This window comes from Carassius gibelio, chromosome B18 (genome assembly GCF_023724105.1).
Source record: "Carassius gibelio isolate Cgi1373 ecotype wild population from Czech Republic chromosome B18, carGib1.2-hapl.c, whole genome shotgun sequence".
NCBI classification, from domain to species: domain Eukaryota; kingdom Metazoa; phylum Chordata; class Actinopteri; order Cypriniformes; family Cyprinidae; genus Carassius; species Carassius gibelio.
This window is the reverse complement of record NC_068413.1, coordinates 5,384,034-5,406,525: the sequence shown is the minus strand read 5'-3', so window position 1 is coordinate 5,406,525 and position 22,492 is coordinate 5,384,034. Positions and strand designations below refer to the sequence as shown.

Genomic DNA, 22,492 nt, shown 5'->3' with positions numbered 1-22,492 from the left:
TTTTAATCAAATTAAAGCATTGCTGGAAGGTCTTTTAATAATGCATTACTTACAAAACAACAGCTTTATAAATAATTTGTGCAACATTATTTTTCCCCAACCTACTGGCCTTGATTGTTTTATCAGAAAAGGAAAGATAAAGTCATTATTCCGATAAGCAGAAAAAAATAAATCCTTGGAATAACATTCGAATAAAGTCCAAGAGTCTAAAATTTAATTTAATCTCATGTTGACTTTAAATTTGAATGTATGGTATGACAAAGACATAAAAAAGACTGCCAAGTTTGGAGACCTCACTTTCCTATTGTGTTCCTCTAACACATGCTATCCTTCATAACAAATCAGTGTTATGGAAACATATGAACACAGTGAATATAGTCTATGATACAGCTCTGTAAAGGAGCTGTGAGGTTGGGACAGGTAAAACGCTGACAGTTTTAGAACTCGGGAAGAGCAAATGACAATCATGCTGTTAACTTCACACTCATAGTCAGCAGAGCAGTTTCCCCCAAAAAACACAGTCTGTCATTGTATCATGTCTGCTCTAATGTACTAATTAAAAACGCATTTCATGCAATGCGTATCCTCTTTAGGAAGTCTAGAATAAGTGTAGAGAAAATAAAAGTAAATCCTTGATATGTGAAACCAAAAGCTATGCTGCTACTGCTGAGGGCTGGGTGATATACTAAACATTTACCACGTGTGTGGCTTTTGTTGACTATATAGAATTTTAATAGCATACCATTCTGACAGTGAGGGCAAATTTGATCAACACTCCTGAATCAGTTCTTTAAAATTTCCTGACTCAAATACTGATTTAACACTTTATTTGGGATTTAACGGTTCATGAAAATCCTTGAATGGCACATACACAAGTTTCAAAATGAAATGCATAGTATTCTTGTTTGTTACAATTAATTAATTATACAATTAATAATAATTAATTAATTAATTAATTAATTATTATTTTTGTGCATAAAAAATTCAAATGTTGCTTCTTGCTTAAAGCATATTTAATCTGTTGGCAACTACATAAAATAAAATATGCTGCATCTATTACACCTAGCTACTTTTGACTATTGAAGCATTTTGGATATGTGCTGCTACATTTTATTGTTTTGTTTCATTTCATTAAAACCGAAAGTACATGTAATGCCAAAGGCAAATGCAAACAAGCGTTTAGGCAAGAATTTTGCTAAAAAAAAAAAATGATTTTTTTTCTTTAGGTATAATTCTAATTAATACCACCACTAAATAAAAAATGCCAATCAAATGCAAATAATAAATTATTACATAAAATATTAACATATATTAAAACACATTAAAGCTGCAGTAGGGAACTTTTGGCGCTCTAGCGGTTAATAAACAGAATTGCTTGCGTCTTGCGGAAGAACATCGTATGCGGAACTACTTCTCTCTGTTTATGTCTATGAAGAATCACAAAGGTACTGGGTTACTCCGCCGCGGTATCCCCGAAGCAATCTAAAATAGTCCGAATATAAACACTTATTATAGGTGCACCCTAGTGATTCAGGACAAGCTAAAAACACGGTTTGGACAATGGATTAATGGTGTACTCGCTTATTATATAACTTTTTCTACATTTTGAACACAAACAAAGTTACAGACCGCAGCTCTGATTGGTTGTTTCTTACCGGGAGCGGTACGTAACTGCAAATGGCAGTAGGACCACTGGGAGGAGCCAGAGGAGCTTGATTTTTTTCACAGATTATCTGTCTCATATTCTACTGTCAGGACATAATGACAGGTTTCACAAATATGTAAAAAAGATATATTTACAAAAGTTACCTACTGCAGCTTTAAATAATAAATAAAACCAAATATCAGTCTTATAACATTTTACAGAAAATACATTAATTTTAGGCAAGAGGCCTTAAAATATCATCCAGCCCTACTGCTGCTACAAATTTGTGTTTGTACATCAGAAGCACTCACGCAATCTGCTGGGGGAAACTCACTAAGCCTGGACACACATGGGCAGGGGAGAGGAGTAGACTTTGTAGTTGTAAGGGCAAAAGCAATACTCCACAGGTCCAGTGGATTGTCAAAGTGATGCCGCTGGCCATGTTGTTATAGTAACATTGCTGGCCGGCGGCAAACATGACGGGGTTTACATTACCTTTAGGGGCACAGCAGGGGCAGAGGTACAGGGCTCTTCGACGAGGGGTCCCGACATAGGGTTCAACTTCCACAACACAGGATAGAAATGTGAGAGAGAGAGATAGCAGAGAGAGAGAGAGAGAGAGAGAGAGAGAGAGAGAGAGAGAGTGAGCAGAGTGGTGGAGGTGACCAGAAGGGTGAAATCAAGAAAGAGATGTGGAAGAGAAAAAAAGTGAGGAGCAAAATTAAAGAGAGAAAGAACTCTGGGGAGAGAAAGAACTCTGGGGAGAAACTCAAAGCAGCAGTGCGATGCAACATATTGGGGGGAAACGACACAGAACAGAGCGCAAACATGAATGAACTGAGGAAGAGAGGTGAAATATCAAGCTACTCTTTGAACTTTTCCTTCTGTGTACTACTGGGGACAAATAAGTGGTGACTTTAGAGCAAGCCTAATGTTTGCACGGGCTACATCAAAGAAGTACAGTATGCAGCTTTAGCTCTCCTGAAAGTGAGGTCTAGAAAATTTGGATTTTAAGAGCCAAGGTTGAATTATTATATAATCGTTGGGGATGTTCCTGGATTTCTCAATCCTCTCACTACATCTAATGTGGAAATAAATCTATATGCTAAGTGTCAAACCTAAAAAAAAAAAAAAAAAAAGTCAAATGAATGTCACCAGAGTAAAGGATTTCACCAGTGGAATAAATTAAAAGGCAGATCCTTGTACAATTCCCAATGCTCTGCAAAGCTGGGAAGACAGAATAGTCTTTAAAATGCTGAACCAATTGGATGAGATGTCATGTAATTCACAACAGAGGAGTTTGTCAACGCAACTGTTGAAAGCTTGACTGCAACCTCGTCTGCATTCAGAAACTAAATCAGCACTTCTACAACACCGTCTTATGTGGAGGCTGAGGACATATTCAGTTTCCTATTCTACATAAGTGACCCATATTCTGACCTCATCAACACAAATAAACATTAAAAAGGGCATTTCATTGAAAGGATCCGTTTCAATCTAACATGTACAGAGTATTTGTCTTAAATCGCATCATCTCATATCGCTGGCTCATCCTGTGCAATTATGGGAAGAATCAGGGAACTAATTATCCATGAAAAGCAACAAGCTCACATTCTTATGCAGACATGCATGGAAACAACCCATGGGAAACAGGCCGTAAACAAACGCACACTGATGCAAAGTTACACAGAAATCAACAAAAGCTTTCAAAAGTTTTATTTAATTGGCTACAAGAATGGGGACAACTATATTGCTTTGGATAAGACAACCAAGTTTTCCTGCCAAGAGATGGCTTAGGCCTAAGAATGCTGACAGTAATTATGCAAAGGGTTTTTGGGCTCGGATTACAAGAAATCCTCCAACTGTTAGCAGGTCTGCCACCAAATAGTTTATGATTAAAAAAAAAAACACTTTCACAGGAAAATCAATCCAAGCGAACAGCTCGCATATTAGCCACTTAATCTCTGTGCAACTGTTACAAAAAATGAAAGAAAATTTAGCCACAAGAAGCAATTATGGGGTTGCAGCATTAAAACGCCAAACAGAAGTCATCCTAACTTTGATGAATTTAGCTTGCTTTTGGATAAAAAAATTTTCCATCAACGTCTTGAGACAATTTACTAGAACGTTTATAAAATGTGAATATGTTTTACTTACCTGGGTTTCCTAATTAAACAATACTATTTCATAGCATACGTAAAGACTACCACCTAAAATAACCCTTGTTGTAACACTGCATTCGATTTTTGGCATGCTACATTTAAGAATCTTGTTGCATTGAAAAAGATTCATAAGATGGTTTAAACAATGCCTCAATGTCCTTTAAAAAAAAAAACAGACAGACAGTGCTCCACTCGATCTCCTGTCTGCGTGCGTGATCTCGGCATGGCCTGCCTGGAACTTCACAGTCTGATCAATGAAACGCCACAAGACAATACACTCATTCAAACAAGCACTCAACAGATCCACAGCGTGAGATATAAGGTCAGGGAACGCAGTGAAGATGAGCCACACATGATGGGATCAATCGCAATGAGGAATGATGCTCTGAACACTGGGATCTCTAGGGGCCCGGGGCCCCTATGCAACTGAGCAGGTATGGGTGGAAAATATTAAAGCTAATGTGCTGGTGGGTAAAGCAGACAGCCATAGGCTTTACAAAAGGCTAGAGGGGAGGTGCTTAATCAGGACTGCAAACTTTTATTTGATTGTTTAAGCATTTCCTATTTCAGATGCTGTTGTATATTAATAGCACATTTTTAGTTTGAAAACTAAGATTAAAACCGAAAGCAAATGTAATGCCAGGGCTATTTGCAAGCAAGCCATCTTTAGGTAAAAACTGATACGAAATAATATATTTTTGCTTTGATTCCTATGATTGTCACAAAAAAAAAAAAAAAAAACAAAAAAAAAAAAAATACATTAAATGATTATATAATTGCTTATGTGTAACATTTAAAAAAAATTATAAAATCAAAAAAAATTCGAAACGTATATGAAAGAAAATATAAATGACAACTAATTATAGTTCATTCTTAAAATATGAATTTAAAAAAATCTGAAAAAAAAATAAAAACTATAAAAAACTATAAGCATTTCATAAATGTTATAAATTACATAAAGTGAACATTAAGCAGGATAAAATGACAGTATTTAGGCAAAAGAAGACTCGGTAAGTACAGGGGGAAAAGAGAGCGCGTTAGATGTTAGTCCATTTCAAGCAACAGATTTGAAATACATACCGCCCAGATGCAAATCCAGGATCTCACTGTAATTAGACTCTCCCCAATAGTCTATAAGGATATATTAGAAAAATGTTACTGCACACACAGCCAGTAGCTTCAAGTCATGCATATGTTGCACACAAACACACACGCTCACATAGTACAAGATATGCCGAATACACACTCAACACACTTGTTATTTGGCATGTAAACATGTAGTTAGTTAATTGTATTTATATTGCATGTCCTGTTATGGTAGATGAGTACATAGATTTGTTGAACTGCAGTGTTCTGCCACAAGGGACACATCAGACTCTGGAGTGTGAGTATCTTTATCTATCTAAAACCCTTGTTTAAATGCCTATCTACGTAACTAAAGCTCCCTTTATTCAATATATAGCAGGCATTTTAACCCTAAATGCTACAGATTATCTGTACAGCCTGTTAATGTGTGTTATGCTAAACAACAAAACATGAATATAGCATTTACTGTAGCTTGGGATGCTTTAGGATTCACAAAACGGAATAATATAGATCCAAAACCAAAGAAACAGTCTATAATATTGTTTTTAATTTCACATCCAGTGATGCAGCATACAAATCTATGTTTGGCGTGATCGGATTGACGGGGCATGCAGTTGAGACACACGTGAGGAGAGACCAGGAGAGATGATGTTCGGCATGAGAATGGCACGATAGGCCGAGACGACTACAACAACTACTAGAGTTCACCATGGATACCTGAGCGCCTCTTACGCTGTTTTGGACTAACACTAGAACCTTTATACAACCCTTAGAGAGAGTAAAGGATAAAAAGAGATTAAGAAACACTAGATTTAAAAGATGGGATGGAGGGGAGAGGGGGAGGTGAGAGAGGAGGCCATAATTCAGAGGTTTTCTTTTACTGCCTGTCTGGAAATTACAAATCAACTTCATACATTTTAATTTGTTACAGCTACAGCTACTTGATTGTGTTAATATTATCTGTTCACATTTTGCAACAGGAACCCATTTTCTTTGAATCGAATAAGGAAATCGATTCTAGTAATTCTCTCAGCTGTTACTGTAGCACCCATCAAAAGGAACATGCTAATTATTGCTAGCTTGTCATGTGCAATTGAATGCAGAAAACATGAAATCAAAGAACAGCAGTGGTATTGTCACAATTGTCGCAATTCCTTTATCTAATTTATTAGAAGCATTATATACTGCAGTTTTTGCAATATTTTCTGCAGTATTTGGAGAAAAAAAAATCTTTCTAATATATGTATATATACACATAAATTAGCATTTTCAAATAAAGACTTTAAAATACTCTTGAAGACCCTTCTAGTGAATAGGGATTTAGAATTGAGATTGCAGGGGCAGATACAATTGTATGTCAGGTACAAACCCTTGGACTTAGTAGATTTAAATAACTTAAAACTTTAAAATGTAAAAATGTGTCCAGGAAAATGACATATGCCTTGATTCATTTGCAGCTCAACTGGAGAGCTCAAAAAGCAATTCTGGCATATGAATTATTTAGAGTGGAGCATAACTAGAAAAAAAATCTTCACTACCAAAATGTCTATGATTGTGGCATGTCTTTCCAGCTTTTAATAATTATAATTGCCTATTCCAGGCCTGGACATCACAATTTTAAAATTCCCTGACATATCCAGGTTTTCCATAATCATGGGGATTCTGAATGTAATTCTAACGTTATGTCAGTGTGGAACCCAACAGAGTGATATGAATTTAGTAATGATATAAAAGCTTCTAGCAAGATTCATGTATAAAAAAAAAAAAAAAAAAGGAATTACTTTACTATCCATACTAAGAATACTAACTAACCCAAGTTAACAAAATGCTTTTAATCTCATGGAAAATGATGCATAAACTCAGCACTGTAGTTTGAAGCTAGAACTAGAAAAGAAAAGAAAAAAAACGGCAAGCAACCCTGACCTAAAGGTCAAAATATAACTACATAGAAAAGGATGAGTTATGCAGATCTGCTCCACGGCTTTAAGCCCTAGCAGCTCATCTGAGGAATAAAGAGAGACTGAAAGAGAGAAATACCTGCTTCCCCTCGCAATGCTTTTTCCACGGCGACACCTCTCTCCTCTAACTGCCTTTGTTTCTCTTCCACCTGCTCCAGCTGCCTCTGAATGATCTGAGGAATCAAAAAGCAGCTTCTAGTTAATTTTTTAATTTCACACTCTATTCTTCTGCAAGCTAATGGCGGAAATTCAGCTTTCTGACAACCTTGTGTGAAAAAGTCATTAGTATGCTTTCACCTGGGCTCTGTGGAGTCTCTTGAGCTCCTCTTGCTTGGCCTGCCTCCGTGCAGCTTTCTGTACTCTTCTTGTCAACTTGGCATTGAGTTCCTCTTCCGTGTATGTTTTCTGCAACAGGAAATTAAAAATCAGATCCAGTGCTCTGTAAACTATGTCCAGGCCAGTTGTAGATGGATCCTTGTCTGGCATCACATGGATGTCTACGGCAGGGATTTGTGTAATAGAAGACTACAGCAGAGTCTAAGACAAAGCCTAATGTCAAAGCTACACAACTACCACAACAGACTGAAGTATTTCTGACTTACAATTCTAAAGCACCTCTAGATAATCAAGTCATAGTATAATCAAGTCATAATAATCAAGCATATCACAGTACAAGTAACTTATCACAATAATGGTACAGTGTGCGTCTTTTTGGAAATTCAACAAATAAACACTTAAGTTATTCAGTATATTAAGTACTCCATTCTCCATTAAAAAAATACAATTCACACATTTACTAAAGCTAAAATTTGCACAAAAAATTGACTCAATTTAATAAAAAATAAAAATAAAAATAACTCAAACTTTAAATCTGAAGACTAGATAGATAGATAGATGTTGGTGTGTTTCTGTGACTACGTTTACATGCAGCCAATAACACGTTCAAAACCGGGATATTAGCAATAACCCGGTCGCGCACGGCCATGTAAACACCGGCAAAAACCCGGATATGCTCATATCCTGGTTTTTAAAAACCGGGATATTATACCTGGGGTACCCCTTTTCTAACCCAAATACTTGGTCTTGTAAATGCGTTTCGGCATATCCCCATCAAAATGTGTGTTCTGCACATGTTCTATTCGCAAGGAATCTTGGTCTTTTGAGTCTTTGGATACAGGAAGAAGAATCGGAAATTACATGGCATATTGCGTCTTACGTCCAGACGCTAACCGTGCGTCGTCGTTTACATCGTGATATTGGCGACTGATTACACGTTCCATGTATACAGGAGTAACTCTCTCCGCTCACGCATGTAAACAGGTTATCCCGAATGTTTCAGAAACCCAAATAGTGACCTTAACCCGACCATAACCCGAATTTTAACAGCTTGTAAACGTAGTCAGTGATATATTGCACACAGCCAATAAATTGCAATAAAGTATAAGTTAGACATGGAAAAAAATATTGACTGAAGAGATTCTTTAAGAAAGTATAGTAGAAGCTATGAAAGAAAAACAAGTTGCATGTAAACCAGTGAGGTACACAATAGAAACAGTATGCAGGTAAACAGCCAGAAAGCCTTTTGAAAATGTCATGTGATACAGTAACATCCTCCAGCAGAAAGGGGGCGCTTTAGCCTTCACCATGCCGCAGAAAACGGTTAGTAACACAATAAAGCAAACATACTCTGACCAACAATAAGAGGTTAGGCTTGACGGTGTGATATGACATGCGTAAAACGGTTAGACCAATGGGAATGAATGAACACACTACCTTTGTGGCATACGATCTCTTGAACGCCAATGCATGAGGTACATAAACAGACTTAGAAAAATAAATTAAAGAAAAACAAATATTATGCGATTAGAATGGTTAATGTACAAAAACAAAATCAGGATTCTACGGCAACACACAAACACAAGACTTAACATTTAAGGATGCTGGGATGAGTGCAAAAGTAGAAATTAACTTGACCGTGTTTTGTGCAACGCATTTACACTCAGGGTCCAAAATTAACATCTGCCAACCAAAATTATTCTCATAGACAGTACATGAAATATTAACCCACCTACCCCCCCACAAAAAAAAACCCATCATTTGCAAGTGTGGCAAAAAGTTAATTTTGGACCTTTTGGACTAAAAGATTACCCTAAAAGACTTGATAGAGGGTAAGAGTACATACTAAAACATTACTGCATCAGTGACTTAACCAAAGGAAAATTTGTCTTGAGAAACCACAACACTAAATTTAAATAATAATAATAAAAAAAAAAAAAAAAAAATCATAATCTGGACAAACAGAACACTTAAAAAACAACAATAATAACAGCAACAACAACACCACCACAAACTACCTGTGTCACGAGAACAGCTTTATATGCACAACTAGACTAGTTATGAAAGCCAGATGAACACTGCACTCTAAAATGCCTACTATAACTTATTCTATGAATTCTGATGGACACCATGATTTTTTGTTCTTCTACACGCTCTATTCACCGTCACACAAACACAGCAAGACAAAAGATACTTAATTTCTAACAGGTTATGAATGAAACAGAATGCTGTTCAATATGTTTTAATAATTTTTTTTTTTTTTTGAGCATCGTGTTGCATTCATGTTCTTTCTGAAACCCAGTAGCTTCTAGCTGCTGTGCAACACATCACAAATACCTCTTCCTCTTGTCCTTTCTCCTGTTGCACATCCTTCATTTTCACAATCTTTTCTTTGACTCTTCTTTCATTCTCCCTCTCTTTTAACCTTTCCTTGCCCTTCTCTGTTACTCTTTTTCCTTTTCCCCTCACCCTGTCCTTATCCTTCTCTTTGGATTTCTCCTCTTTAATTCTCTCTTTTTTCAAATCTGATACCAAGTCAAACAGGTCCATATTGTGCTGTGAAGAGTAAAAGATTTCATTCAAATTTAAGACTACAGAAAAACAAAACATACATTTGACTCAAATGAAAAAAATATGATATACTTACATCACCCTTGGACTTCTGAGAGGATCTTTCCAAAACATCGTCACAGGAGAGATCAGAGTCCTCAGAAAAGCTGAGATTTCTCCTCAGACCTAAATCTACATCAGTAAATTAGAGAGAACTTTCCTAAATAACCAGTTGAAAGATACTTGGGTGAAAAAAAGTAAGTTCCATAAACATTCTGTAAGATTTTAACGAAACCCATTAGCATCTGAAGTGAGCCGTTTTACTGGTCACCAAATTATAAAGTGGCATCACAAATATACTTAGTGTGAAAAAAGGGAAACCCAGATTGCACTGTGACAATTAATGGAAACATTAAATTTTTTGGATGAGGCAAGACGCTGATAATAGAGCAACAAATTATTCAATCAACACCATGGAGTACTAATAATACTAGCTCAATGTATATATATTAAAATAATAATAATTTACACAATATCTTGTGCAATGTACTTTTCCATGCTTGTTTCACAACATTATCTTAGCAATATGCTAACAGTAGACTCCAATTAAATAATTTGCGAGTTGAATCCAACCACCGGTCACTATTGAGGTTCAATTAAGTTTATGATGCGGTCTTGAAAAGGAGCTGGCTATTTAGGATTCACACTAGATTCTGGAACAGAGCTAGCATAGAGAAGGATAAATTCTGACAAAGGGGGAGCTGTTTAAATGAAAAACCTATAGCTGACCTGAGGACCTGTCCAGTGGTGATTCTTTCTTCTTCCCAGAGTCTGTAGTTGTAGAGCTTGAAGATGTGCTTGAGCATGACTTGTCGTCTTTCTTCTTTTTGTCCTTCTTGTAGCCAGAGAACACCGCCTTCCACAGGGACTTGTGTTTGGGTGGAGTCTCTTCTGTGCCAGAGAGCCTTTCATTTTTGGCTTTCTTTTCTTTTTTGTTCTTACGTGGAGAAAACAGTGAGCTGCGCTTCTTGCTTTTGCCCCCTGTTGAGCTTTCTGAAGATGTGACCGAACTGTCCACGTTCTTACTGGTCGGTGTGGTGAAGACACGGTCAGGTAGTATGTCGGTCTGCTTTTTGGACTCCAAAGCCTTCACTGCAGAGTCCTTGGTTGTGTTTGATTGCTTTTTGCTATTCCCTGTTGGCTCAGGAACATTCCAGGCTGCTTTTGCCACAGCACCCTTGGCAGCATCCAATTCTTTCATCTTAGTAAGCTGCTTGGCCATGGCGTCCTTCAGAGCTTGGCTCTTCACAGACTTTTCTCGTGCCCGCATTCGCTCTTCTGCAATCTCTTTGGCTTCTGGAGAAAAATCTTGGGAAACCTTTGCTGTCCGGGAAACTCCATCAGTTATGTTAGGCTTGCCGTTTTCCATTGCCAGCGCCAAGTGCAAAGGCGGTTTCTCCCGGTTGACCATGCTGGTTGGTGGGGTGTAAAACTTTTCCAGACCATTGTCTGGAGTGCGGTCATCATACGTGTCTTCAACGTCATCAGCAAATGGTATCTCTTCTACACACTCAACAAAAGACTTTCTCACCTCTTCACGGCATGGTTTATTTGGTTCCTTTACCCTCATAACAACAGGTGGGTTAGTTCTAGGGTGTGGAACTGGAGCCGTGACTGGTTTTGGTTGAGGAGGACTAACTGGAGTCTTCGGTTTAGAGGGTGGAGTCTCAGGTTTAGGTTCCTCTGTGGCTTCAAGGAGATTGTCCCAGGACACCTGAGGCCTTCTGTTTTGGAGCAAAGCTGTCTCCTCCTCAGGTGGAGGAGGTGGGGGACTGGAAGGAGGGGTTAGCATGGTAGAATCAGAATTGTTGTAGCTGTCACTAGCTGCTGTCTGACTGGTAGTCACACTTCCATTAAGACCCAACCCAGAACTGCTGCTCAAGTCTTTCTTCTCAGAACCATTACTCTTAGGTTCCACGGGAGATATAACCTGACCCTCCAAGGTAATGTTAATCCTGCGTATTATAGAACGGCCTGTGAAAGTAGGCTTCAGTTCTTCAGAAAAGTCCTCTGGGGAGTAAGACTTTGGAGATGATGATTCAGACGTTGGAGTTCTCACAATGCTCTTCTCCACTGTCGTTCTGCTTCGATCCAGTGGAGTGAGTCCTAAACTCTTTCTGATCTCTGCACTCTTTAACCAGAACTCCTCAATGAGGTCGGTTTTCCTGACAGGGGTTTCCTCAAGCACTGAATCTTTCAAGGGTTCATTGGTTCTCTTCTCAGAAGCAGGCTTAGCCAAAGGAGTGGAAGTGACTGCTGGGGCGGGTTGAGTCCTGACAGGGGAGCTTGTGGAGAGGGCTGAGGGTGGCTCATGGCAGGGTTGTGATTGAGTACATATTGGAGATAAAGGATTACCTGTTGGAGAACAGGCACAAGGCTCGGGCTGGACAGGAGATTTGGGATTCGCAGTCTCTGGTTGTGAAACAGGTTGGGAACAGATGGGCGATGGCGCAACAATTTGAGTAACAGGAGAATGGCGACTTTCAGCATCAAGGGGAACATTCGATTTGACATTATCAGGTAGATAGGGCTCAGGGAAAAAACGGGCACCTGGAGATTTAACTAGAATTACAGGAGAGACTTCTTTCCTCTGTAGAAAGAGAAAAGGAATGGTAGAATATTATAGTATGCAGTGGCTTTTATAATTTTAAATACCAAGCAAAAAAGTGAGGTCGGAGACATTTTGATCCCACAACCTCATATTACCTCTTCAATGGGTAAAGCAGGTTTTTGGATTGGAGACAGCACGACGTCCACAATCAACTCCCTTGGATTTGCAGATGTCTTCTCTGTGAGGAAAAGTAAAATTAGCCAAAACATTGATGGACATCAAAAATCCCTTGTGTTTTAGATTTTAATCATCAATTCCTGTGTAATTATGAAGCAAGGCATTGATGTAATGTGTTCAGAGACGCAAGTTATGCAAGTGCATGAACATTTGCAATCATCAGTCTCAAACAGAAACGGAAAAGGCATGGATTTATATGATTATGATGAGGTTCTGATTACCAGTGTTAGAAACATGTTCCTGGCTCTCTGCTTTGCCATTATCCACTGGAAGCGTTACAATTTCATCTATACAATGTGAACAAGCTTCAGCCTCTGCATCTAAGGGAATGTCCTCTATGACATTAAACAAATTAAAACAGTGTGAAAGCCAGTTTAAAATACATGGAAATATATATTTTAAAAAGTAACCATGTTGTCTATATTAATTTCTGTAGACAATGTATTATTAAAAAAGCAGCAGGTTGTGTCAACTCTATTTAGCCTTCTTAAATAATCAAAATATATTACAAAAAGGGAAAGCTTTTTATAAACAAACCTTTCAAGGACAACTAAAAGTAACTAACTTATTGTATATTTGTCAGCACAGAACAATCTTCAAATGTCAAGTCTGTTAACCTAATTATATTTAGGAAAGGAGTTATCGATTAATTAAGTTAACTCTGTAACCTTTCTGAAGTCATAATGATATCACAGCAAGTAAATAGAAAAATGGACTTGACAAACCTTGATCTATTTCAGTGCCTGGCTCAAAGTCAGGACTGCTTGCTTCTGCTTCTGGGTCATCCTCCTCTTCACAGGGCTCTGGGATCACAGGAGAAGAAAAATAAGCTGAATTTGTTGGGCAAAACTCTAAATAAAAGGTAAAATCTGTTAAACTATACTCATGACTATTAGAAGACCTTCAATGTGCAGATGGTGTAAGCAACACTAAACAGCTAAATAATGAATAACGTGTGCAAAAAAAAGAAAGAAAAAAAGAAAAAAGCACAGAATGCATCAATCATGTAGCTAATAAACAATTGTCTTGAGGGAACATTAAAAGTAAACATACAATGAGTGCACATGACAAAATGTAGAAATAAACAAATGGTATTAGTATTTAAACACATGCATGTATCCATTTGCAATACAAATGGATTGGGCTCAAAATCACCAGCTGTTGAGGAGGAGTGAGTAAAGAGTTGTGAATGAAATGCAATGACACCAAACTGAACATAAAGAGGGAGACTTAGCTTAGACACCCCCAACCACATACCACCACTTTTTTAATTCATTTAAAGATATAATGCAGACAAAAGTTCTGAACTTGAGTAGATTTTTTGCAGGCTTCAGAATAGTATGCAACCTTTCCACTCTATTTCCTTCTTGTACATCTGTGACGGGCTCAAGGCTGTTTTATCTTCTATGTGTCATCTCTGTGAACCACAGAAATACTCTGAAATGTTTTTAGTTATATTTGGTTTTGACCTCTCTGTGGCCTTGCGCTGACGTGACGTGCTTTGCAATTATGTCAACAAGCACTTAGTGTCCTCCATAGATGCACCACACGCATCCTGGAACAAAAACTTGTGTGTATGACTATTTAACATTTTTGTACTCTTGTTTTACTTTTAAGTACAATTTATAATTTGTATTATTTCAGAAGAATGCTTAAGGAAACATGTCAAATGCATGCATTAGTCAGTGTGTTTGGATTAAGCTGAAGGGTAAGAGCTACAGTATCACACCAAACACCGTCTCGCCACTCCAGCATGCAGTAGCGTCAGCTTGTATTTGCATGTGATGTTTTAACATGCAATCAATGTTCAACAATGATTGCAGTGGTGTTAAGTGTTTAATAGTATTGCCATGCACTGGTGTGTGTATGTATTAGCACTAAATATAAGTTGCTGGACTTGTTTTCTTCTCTACCTCCAGACATCGAGTCCAACCAGGCTCTGACAGCCTCATGACGCATGGATTTATGGGAAGGGGCTACAAGTAAACCAATGGAAAATGAGAATGGGGAAAAGTACATGAAATGCACAAACACAAAAAACATAAAAACACATACATTCAAGAATAAATAAAATAAATTAACAGAAAAAGGAGCATTCACTTTGTTAGCAATGCCCCAATATCCACAATGTTGATGAAGTGAGACATAAGGAAAAAAAATCTCTCAACCCATAAAAGGTCAACATAATGTCACAGCAATGACATAGTGTGATATATAAAAAGTATTAAAGCAAGATAAAAGATTGTAGAAAGTACAATAAGCAAGCTAAATCCTCTTGTGGGTGACACCAGATAAAATTTCACATTGAAAAGTGATCACGCATGCAAATCAAACATACAACAATCTCATTTACACCTGGTAACATTCATCTCGAGTGATCCAGCCAAAAGTGAACAGTAATAAATACTAGCAGGGATTTACTACTACTAAAATTTAGATTGGTCTTTTTAAAGATTATCTTTAAGTGCTACAACAGATTATGGCAAAGGCTATCTAAATTTTAAAAAAGGAAAGAGCATGCATATTAAACATACAATCTCGACCAATAACAAACTTGAAAAAAATTTTACTCCTGAAATCCAATTACACACACAAAAAAAACATATGAGATGCATGTTAACACCAGGTGTAAACTGCACTATTGACTACCCCCCAAAAGCCACAGGGCCCAGGTATGACTCCTCCACATGGGGTTACCTGTGGAGGAGGTGGGCTGTGTGAGCTGGGTGTTGTTCAGCGAGGGCTGAGAGCCTAAGGGTGACATCGAGCGGCCCTCAACCAGCCCCTCAGCATGTTTGGATGCCCAGTGGTTGTCTATCTGGATGTCCAAAGGGTCTACTGGATGTATGGCTTGCTGGATTTGCAGGTTCCTAGCTGCATGGTGGCATTACGGGTAGCCATTAAGGTGACACAATCATTTTGTAGGATTAATTGGCGAGTCCATTAGCACATCAGGAACAGAAAATCCAATTTGTTCGAAAAGTAAAAAGGTCCAGGCCACAAAAAGTCCCCATGGGCAGCAAAGTGTGAGAGTGAGATTCAGCAGCCATAAACAGTCAGACAGACGCATTGAAGAAGACAAAAAGAAAGGAGAACATTATGGTTTAGAAGAGACCGTAAAGTGGCAAGTCAGACTCAGAACATACTAAAAGTAGCATGCATTAGAAAAGGCTCCTTCATATATGACAGCAATTTTTAAAAGGCAACAATCAGATCTCCAGGTGCTTTCACACTTAACCGTTTGGTGCAAACTTGAGTACACTTGATGTAAGTGTTCAGTTCATTTAGCTGGCGTGAAACCGCAATCTTTGTCCAAGTCAGCTTGAAAGTGTAGTCTGGGTGATGGTTTATGTATGGATCACAGCCAGGACGAACAATTTGTTCCTTAAAGTAGGCCTATATTGCATTTATCATTCCATCTCATCGCAGATATTTCATTCATTCTTGCATGCATTATATTCAATACATTTAGATCAGATGCTTATGCTGTTTTCTGTGTGCTAAATGAGTTTACCCAGGAATGAAAATTCTGTCATCATTTACTCACCCTCATTTCATTCCAAACCTGTGTGACTTGTATGGCTTTATTCCATGAAACATAAAAGAAAATGTGAAATGTCTGTTTTGTCCATATAACGCAAGTCAATTGTAACCAAAATGGTTTTGTTACAAATATTCTTCAAAATATCTTTATGTCCATAGAAGTCTGTCATACACAGTGACATTTTTGGGTGAATTATCCCTTTAAGGTTGGGTAAAACAACAAAATCATTAATAAAACATATACGCTAGCATCTTCTCTTCCTGTTACTCGGATACAGTGATAAACAGATGCCGCTAGTATTCACAGTGATACTCTGTGTTAATGACATAAGCTCAGTTTCAGACCAAACTGTCAAAGCAAGTGTGAAAACACCCTGAAAAATCTCATTCAAAACACCAAGGTGGTGTGAATGCACTCCATCTCAACCCCAAACAACATTACAGAAAAAGAAAGCAATTAACAATTATTTTAATGGTAAAAGCTTCACAGATGTATTAAATTAAAACACATCTAGAGCTACAAAAAAAGAAAAAAAAACGATGAAGTAAGCAGGAGAAACACAGGCAAATAGTGTTAGTACAATAATTCTTTAGTTACTGGTGAAGTTATGAGGTATTGGCGTCTGCTAAAGCCAAACGCATCCACAGGCATCACTACCTTTAAATATACCCGTATCCTCTTCATTTGTGAGATTCTCCAACCAAAGACTTGCCTGAAGCTCCCTGTCCCAGGGGAAATACTCTCCCGCTGTCATCCCATACAATTACCCCAGCACAAGCACATCCACACAGAGATGGAAAAGACGGAGCAGAGGATCAAGAGACAAGTGACAGGCAAAAGATGAGGGGAAAAATAATATTGTCACAGAACAGGATGATGCACAGAACAAGGAACCTTCGATAACATTCAGAGACTGAAGTACTGAGGACTTCATCAGTAGTATCAGCTACAGTGTGGACTTGATTATTTATTTATTTATTTATTTATTTATTTTATTGCGTTAAAGCTATGAACTGACAAAATATGGCAAATCTTTGGAATTATGTAATATGAAGTACAATACAAACACTATATATTGTTGTCTAAAAAATATTATACCATGGTATTGTACAGTCTATGATTGTGACTGGTTGAGAGGTGCTCCATAATTCGATAATTTAAACAATTCAAAGGTCCATCTCCAATTACTCCTTAGCTATTTGTTAGATTTCACCATAAAAAGTTTGTCAAAGGAAGTTATAAAAGGTTCTTTTTATAAAAGAGGAATACAAGACACAGTTTGAAAAGGAAAACTAGTTCATTTGCCAGAGATGCCGTAAAGATCTGAAAATGCAGAAGGTTGAAAAGCCTAGTAACACTGGCACATTAGTATGAACAAGTTAAGAAGAGCTGAATGATTCAGCGTCTCACTGATGAGATATCAGCGTACAAGGAGCTGAAGCAATCTCTTGGGAAACCTTTTGTCTTATACTTTTCATTTTGAAAGACTCATACTCAAAGAGAAAATCTAATTTTAGAAGTTCTGTGTGAATATGAGACAGCAGACAACACTGGTGAACATATATCTATTCAGGAGGGGCTAGACGCCACATACATAAAGATGATATGAAGTGGACAGAGGAAATGAGACTCTGCAGAGCAAACACATTACAGTCTTTCTATTCCTTTAAAATGATATTCTAAAAAGAAAAAGAATATAAGCTACTTCAAGTTTTCCATCTAAAATCAAATGAACCGCCATCAAGCAGGACATTCTGTCCAGGACATCCATTATTCACTGTGTAGACACACTTTTAACTTCCTCACAAGTTCAATGAATCTAACAGCACTGACGCGAAGCTTACCATCACTCGATTCCTCTTCTTCCTCCTCCTCGTCTTCATCTTCCTCCTCCTCTTCGTCCTCATTCACCGCTCCGTCATGAAGGCCATCATCGTCTTCTGCTGCCCCAGGGTCGCGTCCTCCCTTTAGTTTAGCGTGGAGCTCCACTGCCTCCTTCCAGGGAACCCCACCCAGACCAGACGGACCGGCCGCTTCTGGTTCTTCATCCTCTTCCTCCATATCAGACTCTGAGCTGCTGTAGGGATGGAGAAGTGTGTAAAAACCACCAAATGACCCCTGGTTGCTCTTTTTGCTCAAAAAATAACATGTTACCTAGACTACAGTTCAAAAGTTTTGAGGCTGGTAAGATTTGTAAAAAAAAAAATCTCGTGTCTTAAGCTAACCAAACCATTTGATTAAAAATACAGCAGAAATTTAATATTGTGATTACATTTTTCTATTTTAATAGAAAGCCAAATTTTCAGCAACATTACTTTAGTTTCAGTGTGCCATACATTCCTTCAGAAATCATTCTAATGTTGATTTGGTGCTTAAGAAACATTCTTATCATCAATACTGACAACAGTTGTGCTGCTTAATAATTTTGTAGGTAATGTAAAGTAAATTTTCATACGTTCTGAAATGAATAGAGAGCTAGATTAGATTAAAAATATATATTTTTTGTAAAAAAGAAAAACATTAGTGTCACATTTGATCAATTTAATGCATCCTTGCTAAATAAAAAAAACCTTATTAAAAAAAGTTTGAAATAACAGGATTACTCAAGATAATTCTAGAACAGGATGACATAAGATTGAACAATAAGACTGTTTATTTAGGACACTTTATATTTTAAAGATTTGATTCCAAGCGAGAACACTGGTTTACAAAATAAGAAGAAAAAAAGAAAACTCCAATAGTATACGAAGCCCGTCTTTGTTCTTCAAGTCACATTTCTCAAACAAATTACCATATGGCAAATTTAGATAAAAGTTTTTTCTATCATGTGAAACAGGAATTAAAGAGCATGGAAAATTTTAATTAAAAAACTGCAAACACTGTTGTCACATTTTAATTATAGCAGAATTATGTTAGTAAAGTACCAAGGAATACTAATGATCAAGCGCCGTTTTCATTAGATAGAGTAATGGCTGAAAATGACTGATAATTAGTGGTGTTCACATGATAGAAACACGCTAGAACTGCACAGCCATCATGATATAAGATGAGCGATACCTGGATCCCTCCTCAATGTCGGTGGCTTTGTCCAGCACACTGCTGAGGTTGTGCTCGGCCAGCGTCTCCTCGGGCACCTCCTGCAGCTCCTCCTCTCTCATCATAGAGAGACGGTAGTTCTCCAGCTCGATCCTCTCAGGAGTCCCTTTAAGACGTTTGGCCACGCTGGGCTCTGTAACCCCATTCACCTCAGTCACTGTGATGGACAGAAAACAGGAGAAGATGGAACATTTCACTAATGTAAATAGTTAATATGCAATGAATATGGAGAGGCGCCGGGCTGGTATGTAGAGGCATCATGGTAGTAATTAGCATAACATTTGCATAATCAGAATTAGAACTAATACATTCTTGATTTAGTTAAAGCTAAACTCATAAGGCTTCAATCCAGAGATGTATACAGATTTGAAGTTTATTCGGTCTACTGTCCACCCAGCCTACCTTCTTTTAGGGTTGTTTTACTGCACAGGGATTCATTTCCACTCCAAAAATAAGACAAACACAGTTAAAGTGATAACCTTTTAACTTTATTTGCACAAGCAATATTTGGCCGTCATGATTCCACATAAATTCTAGATTTAACTAGATTTAGATATCATGTCAGTAACATATTTTAAATATGTCCTTTAATAATAAATACAAGTTATGGTTACCTTGCCTTTTTCCCTTCCTATTAAAGCATCTCAGATAAGCAAAGTAAATTTGGTTTTAATATTAATGAACTCTTTTAACATTAATGAACAGGTGGACATGTGTATGACTAATTCGGCTCTCCAGTGACGCAAATCCCAAAACCCAAATCAAACCACTGAGAACATTTAAGAAAAAAAGAAAAAAAAGAAAACACTGTGTTGGTGGAAGTGGTTAGAGAGATGAAGCATGCAATCCATATAAAAAGAATCGATTGGAAAAAAAAAGTCACCCATAACTGAATTATGACCGATGTATTCCGAATGAATAACGAATGTTCCTCATATAGTGATTATGTAGTGACAGACCCCAAGAATAAAATAGTGCTTCATGTTCATTTGATGCACATCTATGATTCCAGATGAATCTGATCTCATCACCCGAATGCTAGAGGAAGAGTAAAAATAAATAAAATATTCTTATTGACACATTCTACTTTCTTTTTTCTTCATTTTTCAGCCATATTTTCCCCCAAAAAAGATTTGCATGAAGAAACTGAATTCTGTTTTAAAGCCAACTATTTGTAGTCTTAGTCTACTATAAACCATAAATATAAAACTTTCAGTACTGCGATGAAAAAAACAAATAAACAGGTTAGATGATATATTAATAATAAATGCAATGTTTTACATTTGCTTAGGCATAACAGTAATATAAATTATATATCTTTATTATTTATATATTTGCATTAAATAAAAGCTAAGAAAACGTCAAAATGCAAAACATCTCAACAGTTCTAAAAAATAAGCTTTATTTACTTTATGCAAAACATCGTTTCTATATTTATTTATTTATTGCTATTTTTAGGTGAAATATAACTGAAAAATTAAAAGAATCAAACCTCTAAAATTTCTTTGATAAATATATTATTTTAGCTAAAACTTTTCAATAAAATCACTATAACCATTCACACTTTATATATTTTATCCTAAGTAGCACAAACTCACCGGAAGTTTTGTATTGTAAATCATTCTCAGTGATACACACGGGCAGTGGTGTTAGTACTATGCAGAGGAGAATTAAGAGGTGAACAAACACTGGGACAGAAATGCAAGTACTGATGGGAGTGAAGACCAATCACAGGCACAGATGCAGGCACTAGCTCAGCAACAAGCTGCTCTGATAGGAGGGGGTTAAAGGTAAAGCTTACAGAGTCCACCAATCACAAGCACTGATATGAGCACTACGTTACAAAAGGGGCACATGTCAGAAATGAGTACAATCACAAACTTAAAGGCACCTAAATCACAGATCTATACAGCGGAAGGACAGAAAGGAGAGCAACCAAAACAGACAATAACACTATAATGCATGCAGGCAAAAAGGTTAGTTATTCTTACACGTAAGAATGTTATTGATTATTAGAAGTCACTTCACACATTTTAAAGCTCTAAGTTATGCATGTATTTAATTAACAGTAGTTAACACTCAGCTGATATGCTTTTAATGCCCAGATGATTTACTCATAATCAAAAAAAGAGATTTAATTAGGCTGCACCAGTCGGATTATTATACATATTATATACAGCCAAGTAGATTACACATGAGTTAATCATTTGTGACATTATCAGGGATACACAATACAAGCACAATATCACTCGAAATCACAGCACGTGCGGGCAGGGAGTGCCCTGATAAGCTCATAGGCTGGAAGGGGTCATGCTAGAGAATATTGAGCAGGATGTTGAGAGTAAAGCAGGAGAGCAGATAAACGCAGTAGGCGAGGACAAAAGGAGAACCTAAGGGATTGTGCGCCACCTGGTGGCGGGTCCAAGACATCGCTCGTCGCAGCGAGCGCAGCGTGCCCCCTACTCCTCGAGAGAGGCTCTGGACGAGGCCTAAAAAGGAAAGGCGGGTACCTGAGGGCTGGCATTCCACAGGGGCCTGAGAAGTTCTGGCTTGACCTGGGGCGTCCACTGTGTTGGGGGCTACCGCCAACACCTGGGGCTCCTATGATCACAACAACAAAAAAACATCTGAATATATTAGCTTTTTTTGTTATTACATTATAGTTAAAAAAAAGTGTCAAAAAAACAACTAAATTACAACTACTAAATTACTAAATTAAAAAACAAAACATTGATCTCTCCCTAAACACAGATGCTGAAGTCGTCAGTACCTTGGGGTTTGCGGGAGCAGCAGCAGCAGGCGCAGGCCGTTTTCTCTGTGCCAGACCAGAAAGTCGGTAGCAGTAATGTGGTTTACAGTAAAACTTTCCTACAAGAGCCAAAACACACACAAATGAACTCAAATGAAGAGATTTATCAAATGCAAAATGCAACAAATGTGGTTGCTTTCCGCCTAACATGCATATCTGTAACTACACCACGTGGGAGTGTACAGAATGGCTCATAGATAATCAAGCAGCGTTGATGTAGAGAAACGGTCCCTCTGTCTCACACAACAATATCCCACTGTGTTGGTCACAAAGCACATCGCATGACAGCAAACTGTGAGCAAGCAGGAAATGAAAGAAACTGCATACATTAATCAAAACAGCTCACCACCAACACCCCCCCCCCCCCCCCCCCCCAAAGAATAAAAAAATCTGTCATTACTCACTCACCCTCAAGTCGTTCCAAACACACAAGAACTTGAAAACTGAAGTTGCACCAC

At 37.6% G+C, this 22,492-nt stretch overlaps 1 protein-coding gene across 10 annotated transcripts in view; it reads right to left on the bottom strand.

The window, feature by feature from the left end:
* The window catches only part of LOC127977121 (protein-methionine sulfoxide oxidase mical3a), a 65,816-nt gene that overhangs the window by 6,000 nt on the left and 37,324 nt on the right, over positions 1 to 22,492 (bottom strand). For 3 of the 10 annotated variants that reach the window (XM_052581814.1, XM_052581816.1, XM_052581817.1), the window contains 11 exons: positions 21,996 to 22,093; positions 21,736 to 21,826; positions 19,187 to 19,382; positions 17,974 to 18,206; positions 13,311 to 13,388; positions 12,807 to 12,920; positions 12,504 to 12,586; positions 10,527 to 12,387; positions 9,835 to 9,929; positions 7,149 to 7,256; positions 6,931 to 7,024 (listed from right to left, as the gene is read on the bottom strand). In XM_052581814.1, the coding sequence (XP_052437774.1) occupies positions 6,931 to 7,024; positions 7,149 to 7,256; positions 9,835 to 9,929; positions 10,527 to 12,387; positions 12,504 to 12,586; positions 12,807 to 12,920; positions 13,311 to 13,388; positions 17,974 to 18,206; positions 19,187 to 19,382; positions 21,736 to 21,826; positions 21,996 to 22,093 (3,051 nt within the window). Of the gene's footprint in view, positions 1 to 2,140; positions 2,207 to 4,887; positions 4,939 to 5,610; positions 5,662 to 6,930; positions 7,025 to 7,148; positions 7,257 to 8,624; positions 8,676 to 9,524; positions 9,744 to 9,834; positions 9,930 to 10,526; positions 12,388 to 12,503; positions 12,587 to 12,806; positions 12,921 to 13,310; positions 13,389 to 14,498; positions 14,562 to 15,282; positions 15,460 to 16,786; positions 16,877 to 17,973; positions 18,207 to 19,186; positions 19,383 to 21,735; positions 21,827 to 21,995; positions 22,094 to 22,492 lie in introns of all 10 variants that reach the window. The other 7 variants (XM_052581818.1, XM_052581809.1, XM_052581811.1 and 4 more) reach the window with 7 other exon arrangements.